Below are 21,860 nucleotides of genomic sequence, written 5' to 3' on the forward strand. Positions count from 1 at the left end.
CTTGTTGATCACACACAGCAGATTCCAGAAACCAGTGCATTGAAATAGTTGGTAATTTTATCTGTAATAAGTCACTGTTAGAAAAATGCAGTGACTTTTTGGCTGTTCAGCTAACTATTAAAAAAGCTGGCTAGCTACTGATGTACTAGACAGTGATCTATCTGTTATGGTATCTATGTACCATTACAGCCCAAGTGCTAAAATGTAGACATTCCTGATGTTGTTTTCCATATATCCCTAATGCATATCATTTTAATCCTTTTAGCCACTAGTGGAATGACAGTCCTACTACAGAGGAATCACAAATATGCTGTTAACAGTATTGTTTTAAACACCTGCACCTTAAATCTCACTTGAAGCTGAAACTTGACTCTTTTGGCCCAAAACTTACCAATTTGGCACCTGCTTCCTTGAGCCTGAAATAACTCACAGTCACAGTCACCTGCCTCTGTGCAGACTGCTCCATTAAGGCACTCCTGAGGACATGAACCTGTGAGCAAGCACAGCAGCCTGTTAGTAGATACAGTATTTTGCAAACAGGCTGAGATCCACATTAAATCTATTTATTGTTAAATCATAAGCAGCTATATTAGCTAAGAAAATTAACCAACAACAATCTCCAGTTTTTAACATTTACTTAATTTTATCCTTTGTGTTCCTTGGTTAAAAGAGAAGCAAGGTTCTCTTTCATTTGTTTTGAGACTTGTAAACTAACAAAGGAGCAAAAGGTCAGCCTCCTCCCAGCAAACAAAAGGTCAAGTTCCCATGTAAAGAAACCAAATCCCAGCCCTGCTGATCTCGAAATACACCGGACACAGATTATTCTAATTGACTAAATGCAGCACAATTTATACATATGTTCAGCTCTTCCCTCCTCAGCATTACAGCAAAGGGTACATTCAGTTTATGAACAGTCCAGAATATGTAATTTACAGAGTCAAAACCAATTATAAGTAACCTTCCCCCCATGTTAAAAGACCTCACTTAAAACGTTCTTTCTGCTTAAGAGGTAACTGGAGTCAGAGACTTAAGATTCCATGGGAATGGCTTGTTTTGCCTTATAATTAGTAATTGTTTCCAAAAGCAGTTTCACTAAAGGGTTTTATAGTCTGTTCAGAAGCTAAGACCTCACTGTCATCTACTAGCCATTCGCTGAGGTGGTTCTAAATCATAATTCCCCAAAAGTGGAGAAGAAAGGTAGTCCCAAAGCAAAATTTCATCAGGTTTTGCAGATAGTTGCTTTCTTTCTTGGGGGAGGATTAAAACATTAGATACACTTACAATCTTGCTAATGGTGATTAAAAAAGCATTGCAAAAAGCAAGAAGTCAATGAAATAAACGGGCCCTTCCACTCCCAATGAAGCCATGGTAAAGCTGCTAGTGACATTAAATGGGAAAAAAATGGGACTTTTACAGTAAAGCACACACAGAAATTACCAATGACTAAGAACATCAGCCTTCACTGTGAATACTCCTTTCCATGCTTAGTTTTGAATTTTTTCCATTTAAGAATTGCTTTCCAAATATACACAGATACTCTGAAAATACTGACAAAGCAGAAAATACTGTTTATAGAACAGCACTAATATGGAAAACTTCTTTGTTGTTGTTAGAATTGTGAGCTGTAAAACTACATATATTCACTTACGGGGGAAAACACAACAGAAAGCACCAACCCAGGGATACGTATTTTCCAAAGTTTGGTTGCATACAATGAACTTTTCCGCAAAACAACTTCTGTAACTTGGACCTGCTTTACATGTTTGTACAATGCTTAAAACCTTCCATGAGCAGCTGCGTGCTCATTGCCTGAGCACCCCTGTCCCTTCGTACAACCAGTTACATACCTCTCAGACATACTTACATCCTCTGCCAAGGCTGGAAAAAGTGGCAGAAAAGAAAAAGTGCAGTAGGACTAAACTTTAAAAAAAAAAAATCAAAGTTTTGGCTTAGTTAGCTGTTCAGATTTGGTTGTAAGGCAGTATTTTGAAAGTACAATTTTAACAGGAATTTTCCATGATTTAACATGGATAAAATGAGAAAATGACACAGAGCAGGATTTTGTAGGGGACATAATGAGCAGGGCTTCCACAAGCCATGGTAACACAGGAAAGCTGGTAGGAAGGCAGCATTTTCAGGACTCTCTCTCCTCCCGCGGGTGAGGAGCATGGCACTGACCTCCTGGCGGGCTCCGCGTCAAGGCCCCATGAAGGTGCAACCGAGGAGAGGCAGCTTGAATCTGTCAGAGAAACGTAAAAGCAAAATCAGGGTGTTTGTGCTTTACAAATGAGCTGATATGAGCCTGAGGCCTTGCAGCCTAACATTGGGTTGGGACTTCTAATACAGAAGAGTAATTTGCAGCTCAGCCGGCACGCGGCACAGCCGCAGGCACTGCAGGAGGGATAGGCAGCCTGGGCCAGTGTGGAAGGCAGTGACTGCAGCAACCAGCACCGTGGGGTGGAGAAGCACGGCTTTTGGGGGGATGGCAAAGGATACAGCTGCACTGTGTGATCACTGCTGGCCTCCTCTCTGTGCCCTCGAGTGCCAACAAACCAGTTGGGCTCCATCAGGGAAGTTTTGCAGTTACGTTTGGAAGGAAGAGCAAAGGGACAGAGAGCACTCCTGCCCTTTTCACTTCTGTCAAGTACCAATAGTTGGAGAGCTCCAAGATGATACCCCTCCATTTCACCCTCTCCCCTAACTCATGCTCTGTGCCGCACTCCAATCATCCCACTGTGGCCACTCCAGCCGCGATGGATTTCATGTCCTCCTTGAGATCCTTCAGAATTGCATTTCGGTGCATCCCAAACAAAAGAGGCGGTGGATCTGCCTGGTCTGCTTCCTGTCTTGTTTAGGAACCAAGGAGCATCGGACTGTAAGCAAGCCCTGGATCTGACCCAGCACTCTGCTACTGCAGCTTGTCACGTCGCGTTGTCCCTTCTAAGAAGTGATCCCATTCCAGGCTGAAAGCACTCTGGGGTTTTTGCCCCCACTAGTCTGATTGGAAAGTTTACCAGGGTGAAGTGCTTGGTAGTTAAATATTTCCCTCTTACATTTGTTCATGGCCAGTTTAAATCCTTTTGCTTTATAAAGCTTGGCCCTTTTGCTTAAATAGCTTTTCTTCCCTGTGTTTTTTATTTATTGCCTCTCTGATGTTCTATAAGAAAACAGTTACCCTTCCGTGCTCCCCACAGACATATATGCCAGCCTTCAGCTCCACAACTAAGCAAAACAAATTGTTTAAGTTTTCACTTGTAAGCTGATTTCTTTCTTCCCTCCTGCCGCCAGTCATTCTCCATGTCTGGAGTTTGAGCCAATGAATCTCAAAGCGAACGACACTGCACAAGTAACAGGTTAGGTTAAGTCTCACTAATGCCTCATACACTGACATAAAAACTTCCTTTTCCCAACTGGAAATACTTTGTGGGAAGCATCCAAGTAGCACAGTCTGTGTAAAATCAACCTGAAGTGGCCTTCACCAAACCACCACCTGGCAGGCCGCTGCACCAAAACTCTTCCTGGTCCCCATGGCTACCTGGAGACCATCCTTTCCCTCCCTGCACAAAACCCATTTCCCCTGGTAGTTGCTCGGAGCCGTCCTCCTCAGGAAAGCGGCTTTTGGCCTTTGCGTTATTTCGGGGAGGTAGAGCGTCCTTGCTGCCGCAGCACTTTCCTGCTGAAGGCCCTCCTGGGACACCATCAGTCCCGAGGGCCCGTTTCCCTCACAGGCTCGATTCACCTTAGCACGGCATTTCACACCAGACACCTTCTGACTCGGAGAAAATCATCCGCGGTTCGGCTGCAGGTTCCCCGCAAGGCCGCGAGGAGGGACCGCCTCGGGCTTCCCGCCTGCCCCCATCAAACGGGGTTATAACCCTCGGGCTCCGTAGCCCGGGACGCGAACCAGCGAGGGAACGAGATTCCCCCGTTTACTATTAAATTTCAGCGCCACATTGCCGGGATGCAGCGTTGGGGCAGCGGTGGGAAGCAGGGCGGTGGGAAGCAGGGCCGGGCCGGAGCCGCCGCCGCACCAAGCGCGGGAGGGGGAGCCTCGCCGGCGTCGCCGCCATTGTGCCTCTCACGGAACACTAACAGCTCTCCGGGGCTCTCCGATCGCCCTCACAAAAGACAGAGGCACGGCGGGTTCGTTTCCCATGGCGGAGCGCGTCAGTCGGCCCGTCAGGGTGGGTTTTGCCCACCGGGCGCTTTGCCGAGAGCGACTGAAGGCAGGAGGCCGCGGGCTGAGGCAGGGGACGGGCAGGTAGGGCATGGCTGCTCCTCCTCAATGTCCTCCTCTCACAGCCGCCCTGCTCCCCACAAAGGCTCCTTTGTGAGAGGACGGCAAAGGCCCGGAGCAGAAAAGGGGGGACGCCTTCCCCTCCCTCCTGCTTTTGGAGGTATAACCTACCTCGGCTGTTACGAGATCTCTTTTCTGTCGAGTTGCATTAAACTCATTTCTGGAAGAAAACAAAAAGGATCTTGTATAATCAAAGGTCCCTGGAGCAACCTGAATAAGCAGCTCCCCAGAGAGAAGTGTTTCTCTCTGATTACCATCACTTTATCAAAGAGGTCTTTCTTGGGTTAACATTTTAAAAGGTGATTTTTTTTTTTTTTTTTTTTGTCTTTTTTTTCTTTTCGTGGTCTCATTTTACAGAATTGGGCAGCACTCTGATCTCTGCTTGGACAGGGAGGTACCTGGGGCTTGTGGGAGAGACGTAAATAGGCAAAATAGGCTTATGTGACAGGATACAAAAATGTAAAGTGACTTCATATTTACTTGACTCTGCATGTGAGTGGCTGCAAGTTCCCCCAAGTGTTCTTTGAATATACTGTGATGGTTCTTTTAATAGCAAGAAATGACTCTCCAGCTGTGGCTGACTTAAATTTGTGATCAAGTTTAGAAACAAGGGCATCCAACTATAAAACATACTTAGTTTTATCAACAGTGCAAGATGGCATATCATTGGACGTGCATGTGTGTTCACTAGATATGTTAGAGGTCATCAGACATCCGAAGCTACGTCCGACTGGATGCTTCCATTGAAAGTAATGGCATAGTTCCCATTTAATTCAATGGGATCAGGAACATTGCCTAGTTTGGGTTTTGTTTGGATTTCAGCTTCTACATGAAAACTTGTATTGAAAATATTTATTTTAAGGCTGTATAGCACTTACTTTTCTGTGCTTCAAATAGCAGCTAGGATTTTATCGTGCAATTAAAACTGCAGAAGGATACTCATTTAATGTATTTTTCCAGTCATGAAATCATGATCTCATCCTGGTTTCATTCCATTATTCCTCTAAACTTTCTTGAGACCACAGAAGTATCATTTTTCATAAGGACCTCCATTTTTCAAACAGATGACCCATGCCCTTTATGTAAATTCTTTGAAAAGAGTTGTAAACACTCTGAAAGCATGTTTTACATCCAACGTACATGTACATGACATTTTACATGTCAAATTCAAGGCTATATTTTACTTTCTAACTTGCACTGCGCCACGCTTATTCATTCTTGTTATGTTTGTAGGACTTGACAAATAAGGAATAAAAACTTACCTGGAATTTCTTCTCAAGAGAGAAAGCTTGCAATAAGATCCTGTAGATTAAAAAGTCATCAAGTTAAATGTTTTTTTTACAGCCTCACTCTGTATTTGGTAAACAACAATTTGTTAATTTTGTTCTAAGTTTTCCAGAGCATCTTTACACACTTCTTCTCTTCCCAAGGGATGTAGCACTACATGCCTTCCTTCCTGAGAGTTTGATTCTTTCAAGTGCTCATCACCTGCAAGTTTTCATGGTCTCAGCTCTGGTACATGCTGCCATCAAAAAGAGCAAAGGCTTCATAGTCCTTCAGAGACTCAGACCAAAACTGATAAAATACAAGAGGTGCTCAGAGCTTTCCAGAATCAAACCTCTAGGGTGGTTACCTATAATAATTTTCTGAATGTTACTTGTAAAACTCAGTTGTAAGCCATTTAAAATGCTCTAGATATCATGCTTTAAAAAACCAAAACAAACAAAAACCAAAAACCCCAACCCTCCTTTCTCATATTGCCTTAGAAATCTTTATAATTGTTGCAAGAGAACTATCTACAAGATCCATTTGCACTACATAGAAAATAAGATTGTTTCTATAACCAGAAGAGTGATGATTTACCCTAGCATTCTAAAAATCCCTAAACAAACTGCAGGTGCAGTCTGATCAAAGAAAATCATACCCTATTGAAAAACATTACCTGCTTACTTATCTAGCAGTAATGGCAAGAAAGCCAAGAAACTTAATTTACATTCCTAAATAATTATTTGGTAACAAATTCAGACATAAAAATGTATCTTTTTTTAAAAAATAAAAGCTGTATTTTAGTTTCTACATTTGTCAGAGAGAATGGTGCTATATAGTTTTTTAACCAGTGTTAATTTTTTTTTTTATTTATGAATTCCAGCAAGGGTAACAAAAGTTGCTTCATAATGATAGAAAAAGAAGTAGCCATATTATTAAAATATTTAGAAAAATCTTTTTTAAAATTAGCATTACTGCAAAAAAGTAATAAAGCTCTTACCTTGCAGAGAGGACAGCAGTGAATGAAGCAAGAATATACTCCACGGTATCATTAAATTGAGCTTTCCCACAATGTTCATTTCAGTATAACTTAGCGATAGGAAATTTATCCAAATTACTGGCTTTGATTACGATGGCATCTTAGAACTAAGTATTTCTACAGTGTGTTTAAATCCTTTAAAAGTTAGATAGTTGGATGCATTATTTAATATAATGCAACACAAAAAAGGAATAGAAAAGGAGACATCAAGCTTGGTAGCTACATACAGCTTCAGGAGCTTTACAAGTGTTGCATGCAACTTTCTGGCTGCATGTCTCTCATTAGTAATGCATGGTAACTCCTCAGCAGAGTCTGTATTAGTTACACTTTCACTAGACCCGTATTACTCCTCTGTTGAACTGAATTGGCCCTTTATAACATAGCAGACAATGACACAGAAATGTTGCCATGTCATGATGGTTTGAGAGTTCCTTCAGTCGTCACACACACCTTTGTGTGCTTTGAGGCTTGTGCTGAGTGCTGCCCTTTACTGCTTATCACAGTGAAATATTTTTTGCAGACCCTGCAATGATGCTACTGTATAAACTGTAACCAGACAGGTTTAGAGATTAAAATATTAATGTTCTTTATCTGTTCTAAAAGGCAAGACATGAACTTCCATTAAATAATACACCTGGATTTTTAAGAATATTTTAGATATATTTTTGTGTATAGTTTGCTTTTATCACAAAAGAAGGCTTCCCAGAGGATAATTATATTTCATTTTTCACAAAATGTGTTATGAAAATTTCACGTTAGCAAAAAGGAGAAAGAAGTCAACAGGACCAATGGGGTTTGTTTCTAATTTTCATTAAAATACAAAAATATAATTTCACCAAAACTAAAAATGATCATATTTTAAAACAGAAAAATCTTACCTGCTTTACCCTAACAGAATCTTTAAAAAGCGCAGTTTTAAAGACACATATAATGCTAATTGAAACTGATACTATTCATTTTATTTTGCGAAGCCTATCTTTTGCCTAACCCTCCACCCTTCTAGGATGTGCTTTGTGAGACCCTCTGAGCGTGCTACAGAAGGTGGGTTTGGACCAAAATAAAATTTAGAAGTTGATGGCCTCTCTCAGGTGAAAAGGTCTCCCATCATTTCTTCTAGCCCTTTCTCTTCCTTGCTCCCCAGCTGGGCTAGAAGAAAAGGCAAAGGAAAACACTCAACCTCTCCCACCACAAAGACAAAACCCTGTGCCCACACAGCAGCCAGCAGTACTCACGCAGGTTCGGGATCACTGGCGGTCCAAGGATACTTATAGCAAACTGATATATGTTATAACACTACACTGTGTTTGGAGTATTTCTTAAGAATTATTTTTATTACTGTTGGATCTGAGAAGCTGACATTCAGCTAATTCACATTTTAAGAGGCTTTTTGCTTCATTTTTACTTCTGACTGGATATGGGCTTGTCCTATGGACTCGCTGCTTATCTGCAGCTGAAATGCATCTCCCAGCTTAGTTTCATCTGCTCCATAACCATTCCAGACTGCAAGCAGAAGCAAAAGAAGTGAGTGCCTGATCCGAATTAACACACTGATGTAGTCATACTCAGACTGTGAACTCTTACATGGGCACCTACATCACAGGAAGCAGCAGAGGCTACTCAACATGTCACCTTCTCACAAACCTGCTCTTAGGGGACGATGCCTTAGGTTGCTCTCAAGCTCAGATGAACCCAAGCATTAGAGCTTCCAAATTCCATTACCAGTCTTCATGTTATCCTACTTTGAAGCTAAGTCTGGTTTAGAAACTGTTTCAAACTCTTCTGAGAAATCTGACGTGCGATTCTTCCCTTCCTCAAGACCGTATTTCAGACCATGCTTCACATGCAGCTTCACAAATCTTTCCATTAATAGAAGTGAACTCTTTTGGTTTAACAGAAACTATCAGAAATAGAGGTTTGTTCGTTTTTTTTACAATTTTTCTATAGCAAAGTTGAGGGAATATTTGGTACACGCTAGTATTTCACAGTTGTTTAACTTCTAATATTTAAAAAGCGGGCCAAGCCTCATCAGCTGCAAAGGGACTTTGTAAGAGTTAGAGCAATAGGCTTCATTAGGTCTGGATAACTCTGCTCAAGGAAGGGTAAGAAACAGCACAGTCCCAAGCACACGAAGGATGTCAGCTAATAAGGAAAAAGAATTACTCAGCCAAGTACATTGAACTGTAACTCAGAGGACTATATTAAGAAAGAGATAAAAAAACCTTGAATCAAATTATATTGAGGCAATGACACACATTATCTACACAAGTAGTAGAATACTCACAGATCGGGACTTCTGAAAAATTTGAACAGAACAAATGCATTAGAAAATAATCACTTTTGTAAGAAAAACACAATACAGAACACACTGGTCCACACTTAAAAAATGCTAGTGTTACATTTTTAAGTTACAGATTTTTCTTTTAAAATAAAATTTAAACATTTCAATGTTAATATATTTGTATATTATAGTCAAAATTAATTTGCCCCAAGTTTTCCAACATAACATTTGAGAGGACTTAATTTTATATACAGGTTACACAGTTGATCAGGATTATAAAAAATGGGTGAGAAAATAACCACCTTCAGAGCCATGGGTACAAACCTGCCTTGGTTTGGAATTGGATCCGCTGTCACCATTAACAAAACATGACACTTTTTAGAGCTCACACTCCAGCCTTCATTGAATGGGCATTTTCAATGAAGAATTCGAGTGAGACCACATTTTGATGTGTGCACCTGAGCTTCCTAAGGATTAGCATCAGTGAAACTAATGAAAAAGCTGGACAATACGAGGTTAGGGGCATTTCTTCTTTTCCAGGAACCACCTTCACAGCTGCTCAAGAACCTCACTAGGGGCTTGAAGATCAAACTGTTACTATTTCTCTGCTGAAATGTTTCTCTGGCCAGGGCGGATGCTCAACAACAGGAGCTTGATTGCCATCGCTGCAGAATCAGGACATCAGGAAAGGAAACATTTTTATGAACAGGTTTTCTGCTTACACCTTCAAAGTTCACAGTAGTTACACTTCCCCAATGAAGTTAAGCCCTCTAGTGGGTGATCAGTAAGAAACCATTTAGAATAAAAATCTTCAGCCACCCAGGCAGACACCAGCCCGATACCATGAACATTTCTCATTTAGAAAGCAAGTCTGTGGGGATGACATCACTTTACAGGATTAATGGGGCATTTTTATAGGATCAGAGTTCAGTTCAAGCATTTTTATTATGCTAAGGGCCTTTTGGTTGAAAAAATGACATGCAGATATCATCTCTGGATATATTAGTAGCAATGCGGGGTTTATTTTCAGCCTTTCTATAAAAGAACAGCAAAACAAAAATCCCCAATTGTTACAAGCTGTTCTGTGGGCAGAAAAACTAATACATCAGATTTCCCCATAACTGTGAAATCTACCCCTAAAGTTACTGGCATCAGGTATTGCGTCTCCCCCTGCCTCCCTGAGTTTCACACCACAGTAACTTTGTGTCCTTCCTTTTTCCCTGCATCCAACTGCTCTAACAACTAGGCGACAATCAGTTTTGGACAAGCCACAGCATAGGGTACATATGTGCCAACTGGCAAACCAGTACACATTTCCTAAGCAATGAGCGAGCCATTGCTTTTCAGTCACCAAACAAGCCAAACAACTAAAAGGCTTATTTTTCCTCAGCTGAAGCTAATTAACATCTATCAAGTTGAAGTCAGCCCTGCATAGCATCTTTTCCTTAGAAAGCCAGGCTAGAAGGCAGAACATCGCAGTTTTCACCAGCCCAAGAGCTAGAATAATTTGTGAGCAACTCTACTACAAGATAGAAACTCCGAGGAACTCACTGGACAAGAAACGGGTCAGATCTGAGGGTGCAGAAGAGGGGGACTGAGGAACACAAACCATGCATCTTGCCAAAGAGACAGCAAGTACCTGGAATAGAGTAACTCGTTCACTTAGGGTAAGACAAAAAATCCCGGTATGTAATTTGGTGATAGAATATACAACAGTCCCCTCCACTTCAGTAGGAGCGTGAGGGGTTTGAATAAGAGCGTTCTACTTCTATTCAGGTCATGTAATGCAGGATTTTGTGGCACACCCTGACAGCTAAAATGGGAGATGGATGGATGAATTCCTTTTCAGAAGGAATTTGTTCAAGTTAGGCATTTAACTCTTGAATAACTACACTTCAGTGAAGATGCCTTAAATACCTTTCTACTGAAGAAGCAAAGAGACCATAACAAATATTAACATCTATAAAAAGCCATGAGCACCTGTTTCCCTTAACTAGAGCAAAAGGGCAAAACTGTACTATTCTTTCCAATTCTCCAACCCAACTCGCAAAGGAAGCTGGTTTAACTTCATGTTGACCGAGCACACTGAAATGACCTACCATTAAAAAAGTGAGAGAACAAATACCTCATTAATAGAAAGCCCAACAAAAATCTCAAGTATCAACGTGCTCCTTGTAACCCTTTCAGTATTGGCGTACGACAGACACAAAAATACCACGCTTAGAGAGCAATACATCAGAAGCAAGGCTCTCAGTTGCTTAGTCTCCCGTTTCCTCTAGTTCCTCTCCAAACTGCTTTTCAAACATAGGGAACAGTCCAGGGCTGTGCCCACGCCTCTTGGGTGAGCTCATATCCAAGCCTCACTCAATTACTTGCAACTCATCCGAGGGACAGAACCAGCCTCTCCAACAGCCTTTTGCTGGCACAGCCCATGCCTTACTCACAACTTTACTCTTCCTCTTTGTCCCCGGGAGATCACTTCCAGAACAAAAATCTTCAGTTTCAATGGACGAGAAACTGCAACTTCTCCAACGTTTCTTTTCAGGTTTAATGCACACACACCCTAGCTAGATCTTTGAAAATTACTGTTGTATTTTCAGCTCCTGGTTTTTCCCACTTACTTCCCTAAGGCCTTCAAATTGCCTCACCTAGCTCATGACGTAAGCAACCATCTGGCTTCCAAAGGGATCTTTCCTTTTTTTTTTTTTTTAATTAAATCACTTAATGTTGTTCTCCAGGTCTACATCCCTCTGTGTGTATACTGCATGAACTTGTGGTTGAAGGATGAATCATTTAGACCCAATCTTATATGTAACACAAAATCCTTATGTTTTACATTTACAAAATACTAGTTTGAAACAGAATATATGGGGTTTGTTATTTAAAAAAAAGTTCCCTACATTTAGACATACTAATCCAGAACTCTGCCTCTGTATTATCTGGTATGGCAAGAGTTCAATAAACCTCCCTCCCCCGCCCCCATAATTACTTTGGTTTTGACATAAACTTTAAATACAAACATTAGAAGAGCCACCTGAATACCCACTGGAGCACTACGTTGAGGGAGTTATCCTCAAGGGGATAAACTCCTTGCCACTAACCACTACGCAAGCACAAACAAAAGCAGTTCATGCAGATGGGACAATACTCATTACCATATAATACTCCATAGTGGTGTTCAGAACTTCACTCTCAGTGTGGTATTTCAGATAAATATACAAGGAAAACAGAAGTCCTTCGCAAGAACACGAACTGCCAGTGCAGAAGTATACGCAGAAAGATGCTTAATGCGCTGCATTACACTAGGACGGCGTATTAAAGCAAGTCACATAACACACGATACAGAAATTACCAGCTAGGAATCAGATCCACGCTCGTATGCATTACGGACTAAGTCTGTAACCAGGCTCAGACATTTTCACATGGGAAGAACACAGGCTACTCACATTGGTTCAAACACCAGGAAGAGTGGCCATCCAGGTACTGGAAGAGGTCCACGTTTGTTTAGATTTACCAGAAAGGCACAGACTGAACTCTGCTTTAATGAACTGCTACACTCACATGTACTCACAAAAAAATAGGATGCAAGCCTTCTTTATGTTCTGATAACCACACACTTAACAGGAGAAAGCTTTTCTTTATTCCCAAGACCATATCTATCTAGACTTACTTACTAGAAGGGATAAAAGAGAACTGCCCACAGCCCTCTGATTTTACTTTAATACCGATCAACCTGTGTATCAATCTTAAGTTAACACACAGTGAAAAATCTATTTACCCACACAGAAAAATGCAATTTAGAAACATGAAATTTATCAAATTCTCTTTATGTTTATTGACTGTCACATGACCGTAGAAGTATTTTAACGGTAAGACTTCTGGTAGCGCGCACGAGCACCAGGTCCTCCAAATTTCTTGGATTCACAACGGCGAGGATCTGCAACCAGCAGAGTCCTATCATACTGGATGAGAATATCCTTGATCTCTTTCTTAGAAGCTTCATCAACATCTGTTTAAAAAAACCAAAACTTCAGTTCAAGAAGTTTCACATGCAACAAATCCATATTAACATTTTTTGCACCAAAACTACCAGAAGCCATACATTTCCACTCAAGGCTAATACAATAATCAAAACAACTCACACTTTTGATAGTAAGCCACCAATGCTTTGGAAATAGCTTGACGGATAGCTGTTAAAAAAAAGATAATGGATCAGTAAGGATTGCAAATGTATTTAAAACTTAAACACAAAGTGCCAGTTACCTGAGACACTTGCTGTCTTGTTTTCTGCCAAATTGTCCTTTCCCTCCTTAATCTCCCCTCCCACATACCCCACATGACCTTTACTTTGGCAAATCTGAAGAAATCCATGCCAAGAGGCCACCCACAGTTCATGTGTTGATTTGACAACTGCCAGCTAGCCAAGGAATTGTACGAGGGCAGTCTGATCACCTTCTCTCCCGAGTACTAACATAGGTTCATCCTCTACTGAGCAGTCAACTTTCAAAATCCTTAGAAACAATCCTCTGAAGCAGCTGTACTTTTCAACAAGGACAAAACTGATCAGTGTGTTCAAACACTAAGGAGGCAAAAGGGACAACAGGACAGTATGAGCAGTTCTTCTGGCACACCTCAATAAAACAAGCCTGTAGCATAGTAACACAGTAGTCAGAACTCAAACCAGGAGTATGGGAGTAAATGTAAAGATGTTGTTAGCCTGTTATCTGCCAGAACATCAAGATCAGGATTTTGATGAAAATCTGAATTTTCTGAAAAATTAATGCAATCAACTTTGAGACTGAAACATGTCTCTGCTCTTTATGCAGCTTCAGCTCCGCTTCATTAACCTATACCCAAACTGAAACAGCAGAACAAATCTATCATTTGTAAAGAGCAACCCTATCAACAACTAATGCAAGTATGTTCTCAATCTTCTCTGCAAGGGAAAAGAACTGCCTAGCTTTGCAGGTCAGCTGAAAGATGCTTCTGAACAACGTGGAAATTTACAACTAAACACATAACTTCTAGTGATAACTTCCCTTTTCCCCTCCCAAAATCTTTGTGCCCAGCTGCACTGGAACTGTCCTGTCACACTGCAAGACACACAGATCATTTCCTCACATTTCCTCAAAACTTCATCAATTTACTTCACTCAACTCACTCCAGATGTTACAGCTTTGCATATAAAATATAACCAATAAGGCTTAGGAAAAACTGCATTTGTGCAGTGGAAAAAGAAACAGAACATCGAGATGCGCAAGTTACTATTCTAAACTCAAGCCTCTTAAAATATGTGGCTTGACCCGTTCTAGCCCACACCAGAGATCCCACCAAAAATCATACCGTAGATTTGTGCTACATGGCCACCACCCTTTACACGGACTCTGATGTCAACCCCAGCAAACCGTTCCTTCCCCAGGAGGAGGACAGGTTCAAGCAGCTGGAAAACAAAACACAGAAAGAAAATTCATTTGTGATCAGAAACTACAAAGATCAGAGCTTGTAGTAGGTTTACCAAAAGTGAAGTTATTGAATGTTCTGAAAAACAGAGCCTTGATTTTACAAGCGCACGCCCAAATTAACTACATCTCTTGCAGAGCTCTTTAACATTTACTACTGCTGTTATAAAATATTTACTGAAGTCTTGAATTATTTTTTTTTTAAAGTTTCAGAAATCTTAATAGCAAAGCATATGCACACAGGAATTAAGAGCAAGGCAATAGTTCTAAGTACAATGCCATTAACTACATCAGAAAAATAAATCAAGTTTATTAAATTGAAGACCTGAAGTAATTTGTAGGTGGTTTTCTCCACTATTATACTTTTTAGTTCTCTAGTCAGTTTTAGATTCTCTAAGCAGTGTTCAAACAGCTATTAAGTCCTAAACAACCTTTTAAAAAGGAGGGGTTTAAGTCATCCATTTCAATTTAGAAAATGGATGTGAAGTGCTGAAAATACTTCACATAATTACATTAACATACATGAATCCAGTTAAGAAAAAAGCTCACCCTTCCCAACGAGGCAATCACAGAAGGACAGTTTTCTGAATTTTTGTAACAGTGTCTACATTTTAGGTGATCAGGTAACACACAACCAAAAATTTAGTACTGCCAGTAAGGCAAGCAACTCTTCTCCATCCCCAATCAATTATGCATATAAAGGTTTTTTTAACACATAAAGTGGGGGCAGGGGGAGGCTGGGCAGATGCTTACTTTATACTGCAGAGTTCTGGGCTCAATCATTTCCAGAGGTCTTCCATTCACCTTAATGAGGCCATTTCCTCTCTTGCAGTGGGCAACAGCAGTTGCTGTTTTCTAAAAATCCAAATGTGTATTAGTGCAGCATTTCACTTTTGCACTAGCGGTGTGAAGTGAATTTCTATTTAACAACCTAAAAATCGTAGTCCTATGCCCAAGGTTAGTGTCTCACACTACACAAAACAGTACCACTCCTTATGTTCCCAGGCATTCACTCGAAGTATGAAGGCACCATCTTAATAAAATTATATTTAATTTACAGTTTAAAATACCATATAGTCACGCGTAAGATTTAGTTATAAATGAGGAAAAGGTGCCCTCTCCATTCTGCAACACGGTATTTTTGCGGCTCATTTCCTCACAACAGCCTGTTACTTAGAATTAACTCGAGCCACTGGATCCCCGCAGCACAAACTTCATCTTCCCCTAGAATTAACTCGAGCCACTGGATGCCCACAGTACGAGCTTCATCTTCCCCACCACCACCTCATTAACACGGCTGTCGGCCACCGGCAACGACGATCCGGGCCCCAGTGGCCTGGAGACGACAGCGGCGGCCGCTCCCGAGCGAGCCGGGCAGATCTCCGACCCCGAAGTCCCGGGCCCACTCCCAACGAGACCAAATCCTTCCCCCACACCCCCCCGCGTCCGCCGAGGACACGGCGCGCTCCGCCACCTTCGGACCGGGACACGTGGGGCTGCCGCGCAGGCCTCGCCACCGCAGGCCCCCACCAACACGGCCCCGGCGAGGAACCGCCGCCGCTCCCGAGCTGGGGCCGAGGGACCCCGAGCGCGTAAGGCCACAAGGCGCGGCCCAGCCCGAGAGGGAGGAGAACGGAGCGGGCCTTGCGCCCCGGCCTCACCTTCCGCCCGAAGACCTGGACGCTCTGCAGGGGACCCTTGGCCGGCATGACTGTCTCCTGCAAGAGAGAGGGAGGCGGCGTTAGCGCTGCCGGCGGAGCAGGGCGCGAACGGGGCGGCCGAGACCGGAGCCCGCCGGACACTCACCCTCCCCTCAGCGGCGGCACCGGGAAAAGGCCGAACGGGGCTTCCCAGCCTCTTCTCAGGGGCGCCCGCGCCGCAAAGCGCAACACCGTCTTCCGGCAGTGCGACAGAGAGCGTGCGCCGCCCGCCCCTCTCCGCTCCTCCGTCCGGCCGCGCTTTACGGCAGCGCCGGGCGACCGCCTTCCGTTAACCGCCGTCCCTGGGGCCGGAGGGACGATGGCGAGGCCCGGCGGAGGGGCCGCGCCTCAGTCTCTGCCTCTCCGGCTCCTTCTGGAGGGGCTGTGCCTGCCGTCTCCTCACCGGCCGGGAGGCGCGGCCCCTGGGCCCTGCGGCAGGCCGGCCGGAGCGGCTGGGTGGGTGCTGGGCAGGGTTAAATGGGGTGGACCGGACCCGACCGGAGCTTCTGTAAGGCTCGGCGCGGCGGTGTGGGGTCACCCCGTATTTTCCCGCCTCCCCGCTTCGCTCTGTGTTGTTTTGTTGTGTTTTTTTTTAAAGTAACTTTGGCCGCACACAGAATTACCTCGCGTTTACCTTGTGGTGTGAAGGGCCGCAGTCCCCTCAGACTCCGTAAGCGGTGGGTAGGCCTTGTCCCCCTTCCAGAAACCAGCTTCTGTCCCCTGAAGCTTGCACGCAGGCTTAATGTTGCCGCTTTTCCACCTGGCAGGTCGGGGATGTCCCGCCGCGGCTCTGCCTCTCCCCGGGAAGAGAAGGGCAGCCCCGGCTCAAACGGGTGAGGTTATAGAGTGGGGCTGGGGAGGGGGCTCACTCACTGCCCGAGCTCTGGCATGGATTACAGCAGCTTGAAGGACTTCTTGAGAGGGAGAGCGAGGATGCACAGCCCGCGAGAGGCTTCATCGTCCGTTACTTGTGACACATCCAGTGTTGACACCATAGCGGACCTTCTGTCAGGTATCCCAGTGACAAGCAGAACCCAGCTGGGCTTCTGGTATAAAGAGGACAAAACGATGCCTTCCCCAAGAGGCTTACAGTCATTCTGTGAATATTGAGATGCAGCAGTACAAACTACAAAGCTTTTTTAGTTTTAAAGTTTGGTAAACTGCTGGAGAGGTTGAAGCATTAAAACCTGTATTCTATTCTGGCGTTGTATGATGAGGCATATTCAGGCAATTGTTTATACCCACTTGAATAGTCAGCGACCATTATGTGTAAGAGCAAGTCGAGGAGTTCTCTTTAGATTCAGGGTGTCCACGGAGCACCATCAATTTGAGCTTTTATCTCTGTTTTCCTTAATATCTGTCATAAAACATGGAATTTAAGTCACTTTCAGACTGAAAATATTTTACTTCTAAGGCTTGGTATTCGGTACGCAAACATTTCCAGGACAAAAGCAGAATCTATCGATGAAGCAAGGTCATGCTTCTCAGAAGTTTTAAACGATAGAGATTTAAATTACTATGATTAATTAGAAGGTTGACTGCTCAAATGAAACAATCAGTTCCTTTGTCTTTGGACAGGATTTTCAATACTGAACATTAGTCATCAGTCATGTGAGGATTTAAACAAGCACTTAGCTTTATGCAATTTGAATGATTAGTTCTATTCAAGTGAATAGTACTGTGCAGAACGTGTAAGATTTAGCACATCTCAAACCCCCAATTGTACAAAGCTTTAACATGTGACCTGGAAAGTGATTTTTTTTTTTTTTTTTTTTAAGGCTGTTTCCTAAGGAACAGTGTTTATGCAGTCACACGTGTCTATCAGCCACTCTTTCCCCATCACCGGGGAAGGGGAATGGTTGCCAGCCTGTTGGCCAATTTCAGTTAGTTTTCACAGAAGAGTGAAATTTTCAAAACCAATTTAGCTTGTACAGATTTGGTGAAAATAGGTTGCTCTGTATAAGATAAATCTTTTACTTGCATAATGAAAGCAGCTACACGAGCTGAAATATTAGACATTACAAAACCTTTATTTAGGTGAAAAAGAGAAAACATAATACCTAATTAACCCAGTTAGACAAAAAGGTTCAACTAAGACTTACGATCAACCCAAAGGTGAGCCATTAGTAACTGAGTTTTGTTGGGTGTTCAGGGCACTTTGAAAGGAAAAGAAAGCAAGTCTAAGTCTGTTCCTTTTGTGGGCATTATCTGAGGTCTGCTAATGAAGACCTGTGTTTTAATACCAAGTATGCTATTAAATAGGGGGTTTTCAAAAGTCTGCTTGTATAAAGCTTACATTTTGGGAGCATGCTTTCTTAACGTCCTTCAAAATTCATCCTCATTTGGGTGTTCATCTGCCGCGTGTTCTTCCTGGAACTAAAAACATTCCTCCTAGAAGGAGGAATAAAACCAGTGATATGCCTACACACATTTATCTTTCTGTTAGCAAAATAAGAAGATAACCAACAAATATTGATAGTGTTGCCTGGAAGATAAGGTTAAAGGCTTTGTGCTGCTTGTTTCCTTTGCTTTCTAGCATAAAAATGGGAATAGGAGCTAAAAGGCATTTAGAAACCACCTACCACAGAAATTAAGCTGTAACATGGGAAGAGAGAATTAGATCATAAATACCACCATATACAAAAGAAACAAAAAGAAAGATACCAGAATGGGAAAAAACCCTCGGGTAAGATACTATACTTTTAAGAAAAGTCCAACAATATCACTACTTAGTTTTACTGAGCACAGAATACTTTAAAATAGTAACATATTTCTGATTTCAAAAAGAATAACATAGTAAGAATCTCCAAGCACCACCTACAAACTCTTGTCTTCACTTCCTTTTTATTTGTAAAATAATTGCACCTGTGGAATGGAAGGCACTTGTTTGGCAGCCTTTTTTTTTGTTTGTTTTAACCTTACTTTGCACCAGCGTGAAGAGTTACATGGCATGCAAAACAGTGAATAACCGGGCCCAGAGAAATTAAGGCATATTTTCTGGTAAACCACTCTTACCAGAAAGAGCATTTCAAGAGAAAGCTGACAGGTTTGAACCCATCTCGATAGGGTGTTTTTATTAATTCCTAGCAGGAGGAAAAATAGGTGGATTTGACTCAAGTCTAAGTCCTTGATTTCACAGCGATTCTGTACTGTACTAACAGATGATCTCTTGTGTATCTTTGTACCAGCAAGTATCTTACAACTACTAAATCTTTTACATGGTGTTTAGTGAGGCTTTAAGGGATTGAGAGTCTCTCACTGCCTGACCTCTTCCACTGGAGCTGCTTTGACCTCATTGCACGCTGTGGTGTAAGATGTTGCTGTGACCTACTCTCCTCCCACAGACCAGGCACATGCACTGCTGCTCTGTCAGTTTGCTGGAAACAGCTAGGGTATGGCAGCAGGGCACAGCGCTATAGGGGAATGTCTCCGACGATGTCTCCAATTGTTTCCTCACTTTGTGACAGGAGCACAAATGTTGTGTAGGTAACATGGCTCCATGGGGAGGAGGGCAGGAAGGGAATGGCAGGAGATGGGCAAAGGTGGACTAAGCAGAGTCAGTGAGCTGGGCTGAGCGGAGCAGCACCCAATCTGTTCATTTGGAAATTTGCCAGTGTGGAGCGTATGGAAAACTGCAGTACAAAACCTGTGTGTCACTCCACTGCCCACCAATACTGTCAGCCTGATGTAGTGCAACCAGTGAATTTTAAATGTATACTTATTTGTTACCTGAGTGCTAACAGAGATTTTGTTTGGCATCCCTATTCAGGAGTCAAATCTATTGAAGATTTTTGCTATTTATGTGTTTGTGTGGGGTTTTTTTTCTGGAATTTTAGGTAGTTTGGAATTTAAAGTAGCAAGTGACTGGACTTCCATGTGAAATCATGATCTTCATTCTCCACTTGGACCTTGTCATCTTTCAAATCAAATTCACATGTAAGTTCAAAAGGTAAACATTCCAAGAGGATGGCATTTTAGCTTCCACTTAACACAGAGGTATGTAGCTACCGAGAGTGTAAGGCAACAAAGAGTCAAGGTCAATATGTTAACAAGGCCAGCTGTAATGTGACTCTAAATTTCTTCCTATTTAAAGGAGAGACAGTGCTCTCCATGGAAAAATAGTGTGAGAATAAGTGAGATTATCTTCCTCCTGTATTATCTGAAGCATTAATAGAAAGGTGAGAGCTATGGCAAATTATGGTCAGTTACTTCTATGTATGTTGTCATAGAAAATAAAAAAAAAAATCATTGTAAAAGTAAAGGGCGCTTAGGGGAAGTATGAAGAAACATTTCTTCTACCTAGTCCATAATAACATTTAAAAAAAAAATCCACGCCTTGTACCTAAACGTCCCAATTTACCATTGGATTATACATTGTAGGGTTTTTTTAGCAGAGTGGATGATTTTAACCAGAGCAAAGATTTGTTCATATTTCATGCATGATAAACAAAGCATATTCCCTGAAGTTTTTACTTCAGACAGCAAAATCATCTTTATACGCTTCAGAAGGCTTCTGTCTTGTACAGATTTATACCTTTTGAAAATCAGTGGGTTCCTTCACTGAGAAGTATGCAGTATTTCAGGAAAGAAGATACGGACGTGCTTTTTTTATGACAGCTCTTACAATCTGAAAGAGCTGGGATACCAGAATATAGTTCTCATATTACATTTTGCAACTGATGCATGTTTGATGATAAAGTGTAATTAGCTAATGGATCCCATTATTTCTGATGCTTGCTTTTCACAGATCGTATTCATTCAGGCAGCAGCTGAAGAGTTTTCTAAACTCAATTAGTGCAAGAATGCTGTGACCAATGGAAAAATGTTTGATGCATGCCAGAAAACAAATATTCCCAGCTCTTGGAAATATGTTCTGAAAACAAATAAGGATCACACAAGATTTTCATATTAATAAATATTTTTCCCTAAGAAAATATTTAAAATCTAAAGCAAAATTTTTGATTTAATTATCCTTCTTTAAGGAAACTCTATAGCATAAGCTCTGGAACATAAGGATATGGATTATCCTGACTGGTGTGAATACTGACTCCCATTTGCAGATCATAAATGTCAATGTCACATTGAGATTGAAAACAAGCCAATTTGTAATGTAGAAATTGAGACAGTGATAGGCATATTCACACTAAAATTCATTACACGTAAATAATTAGCAATACTATAGGTTACTCAGGACCCACCTTTAACATCGGTACTTGGCAAAAATCACAATTAATGATTGTCTCAACTTTAGTTTTGAATGAATGGGATAGCTCTTTCAGTACAATAAACAAAAGAAATACAAAGCCCATCTTGGATTTGAATATATAGACAGACATTAAGGCTCATTGTTTTAGCTCTGTTACCTGACTTGCTGCTAGAATCTGAAAAATGTGACTTAAATTTACAACGTGCATCCCATTTACAATCGCTGGAAATTCATATTATCAGTTAACATAGTTTAGCTGGAAAGTGATAGTGTTATTAACTGCTCATTTTAGAATCTGTCCATATATTAAAGGATAAAATCTAGAAGTCTAGGACTTAGATTTGGAATATGACTTCATCTTTGTTTGACCTCTGTTGCAGTATACAACGCTTTAGTGAAATTTATTAACAGTAAATTAGAATTACTGAAAACTCTTCTCCTGTACATCCACAGAAGCTGCTCTTAAGTATGTGTGCGTGAGCTCATACACTCACACTTACATATGTCAACAGGAATCAAAGCTGTAAGAAGCTGACCGGGCAACAACGCAGTACCCCCGAGATAGACAAATAAGCTAACAAGTAAATAGAATCATGTACATGAAACAATTATTTT

At 41.8% G+C, this 21,860-nt stretch overlaps 3 protein-coding genes across 13 annotated transcripts in view; 1 reads left to right on the forward strand and 2 right to left on the reverse strand.

Annotated features, from left to right (window-relative positions):
• The window catches only part of OTOGL (otogelin like), a 98,271-nt gene extending 91,326 nt beyond the window's left edge, over nucleotides 1-6,945 (reverse strand). For all 10 annotated transcript variants that reach the window (XM_030002879.1, XM_030002873.1, XM_030002872.1 and 7 more), the window contains exons 1-5: nucleotides 6,564-6,945; nucleotides 5,560-5,599; nucleotides 4,409-4,457; nucleotides 2,179-2,239; nucleotides 392-490 (exon numbers count right to left, since the gene is read on the reverse strand). In XM_030002879.1, the coding sequence (XP_029858739.1) occupies nucleotides 392-490; nucleotides 2,179-2,239; nucleotides 4,409-4,457; nucleotides 5,560-5,599; nucleotides 6,564-6,642 (328 nt within the window). In that variant the 5' untranslated portion in view covers nucleotides 6,643-6,945. The remainder of the gene's footprint in view (nucleotides 1-391; nucleotides 491-2,178; nucleotides 2,240-4,408; nucleotides 4,458-5,559; nucleotides 5,600-6,563) is intronic.
• A 5,746-nt stretch (nucleotides 6,946-12,691) lies between these two features.
• RPS16 (ribosomal protein S16) lies at nucleotides 12,692-16,251 on the reverse strand. Of its 2 annotated transcripts, XM_030002949.2 has the most exons (6): nucleotides 16,146-16,246; nucleotides 16,001-16,057; nucleotides 15,093-15,194; nucleotides 14,224-14,320; nucleotides 13,023-13,070; nucleotides 12,692-12,889 (listed from the first exon to the last, which is right to left on the reverse strand). In XM_030002949.2, exons 2-6 carry the CDS (start codon nucleotides 16,046-16,048, stop codon nucleotides 12,744-12,746), a joined length of 441 nt encoding a protein of 146 aa, XP_029858809.1. In that variant the 5' UTR covers nucleotides 16,049-16,057; nucleotides 16,146-16,246; the 3' UTR covers nucleotides 12,692-12,743. The 2 variants fall into 2 exon arrangements, with proteins under 2 accessions (XP_029858809.1, XP_040976459.1); XM_041120525.1 differs by lacking the exons at nucleotides 12,692-12,889; nucleotides 13,023-13,070 and having other exon boundaries at nucleotides 14,249-14,751; nucleotides 16,146-16,251.
• On the forward strand, nucleotides 16,047-20,292 carry LOC121232638 (translation initiation factor IF-2-like). The gene is made up of 2 exons (XM_041120426.1): nucleotides 16,047-16,547; nucleotides 19,876-20,292. The coding sequence occupies exons 1-2, from the start codon at nucleotides 16,047-16,049 to the stop codon at nucleotides 19,894-19,896; spliced, it is 522 nt and encodes a 173-aa protein (XP_040976360.1). The 3' UTR covers nucleotides 19,897-20,292.
• The last annotated feature ends 1,568 nt before the right edge of the window (nucleotides 20,293-21,860 follow it).

Source organism: Aquila chrysaetos, chromosome 26, assembly GCF_900496995.4.
Source record: "Aquila chrysaetos chrysaetos chromosome 26, bAquChr1.4, whole genome shotgun sequence".
In the NCBI taxonomy this organism is placed as follows: domain Eukaryota; kingdom Metazoa; phylum Chordata; class Aves; order Accipitriformes; family Accipitridae; genus Aquila; species Aquila chrysaetos.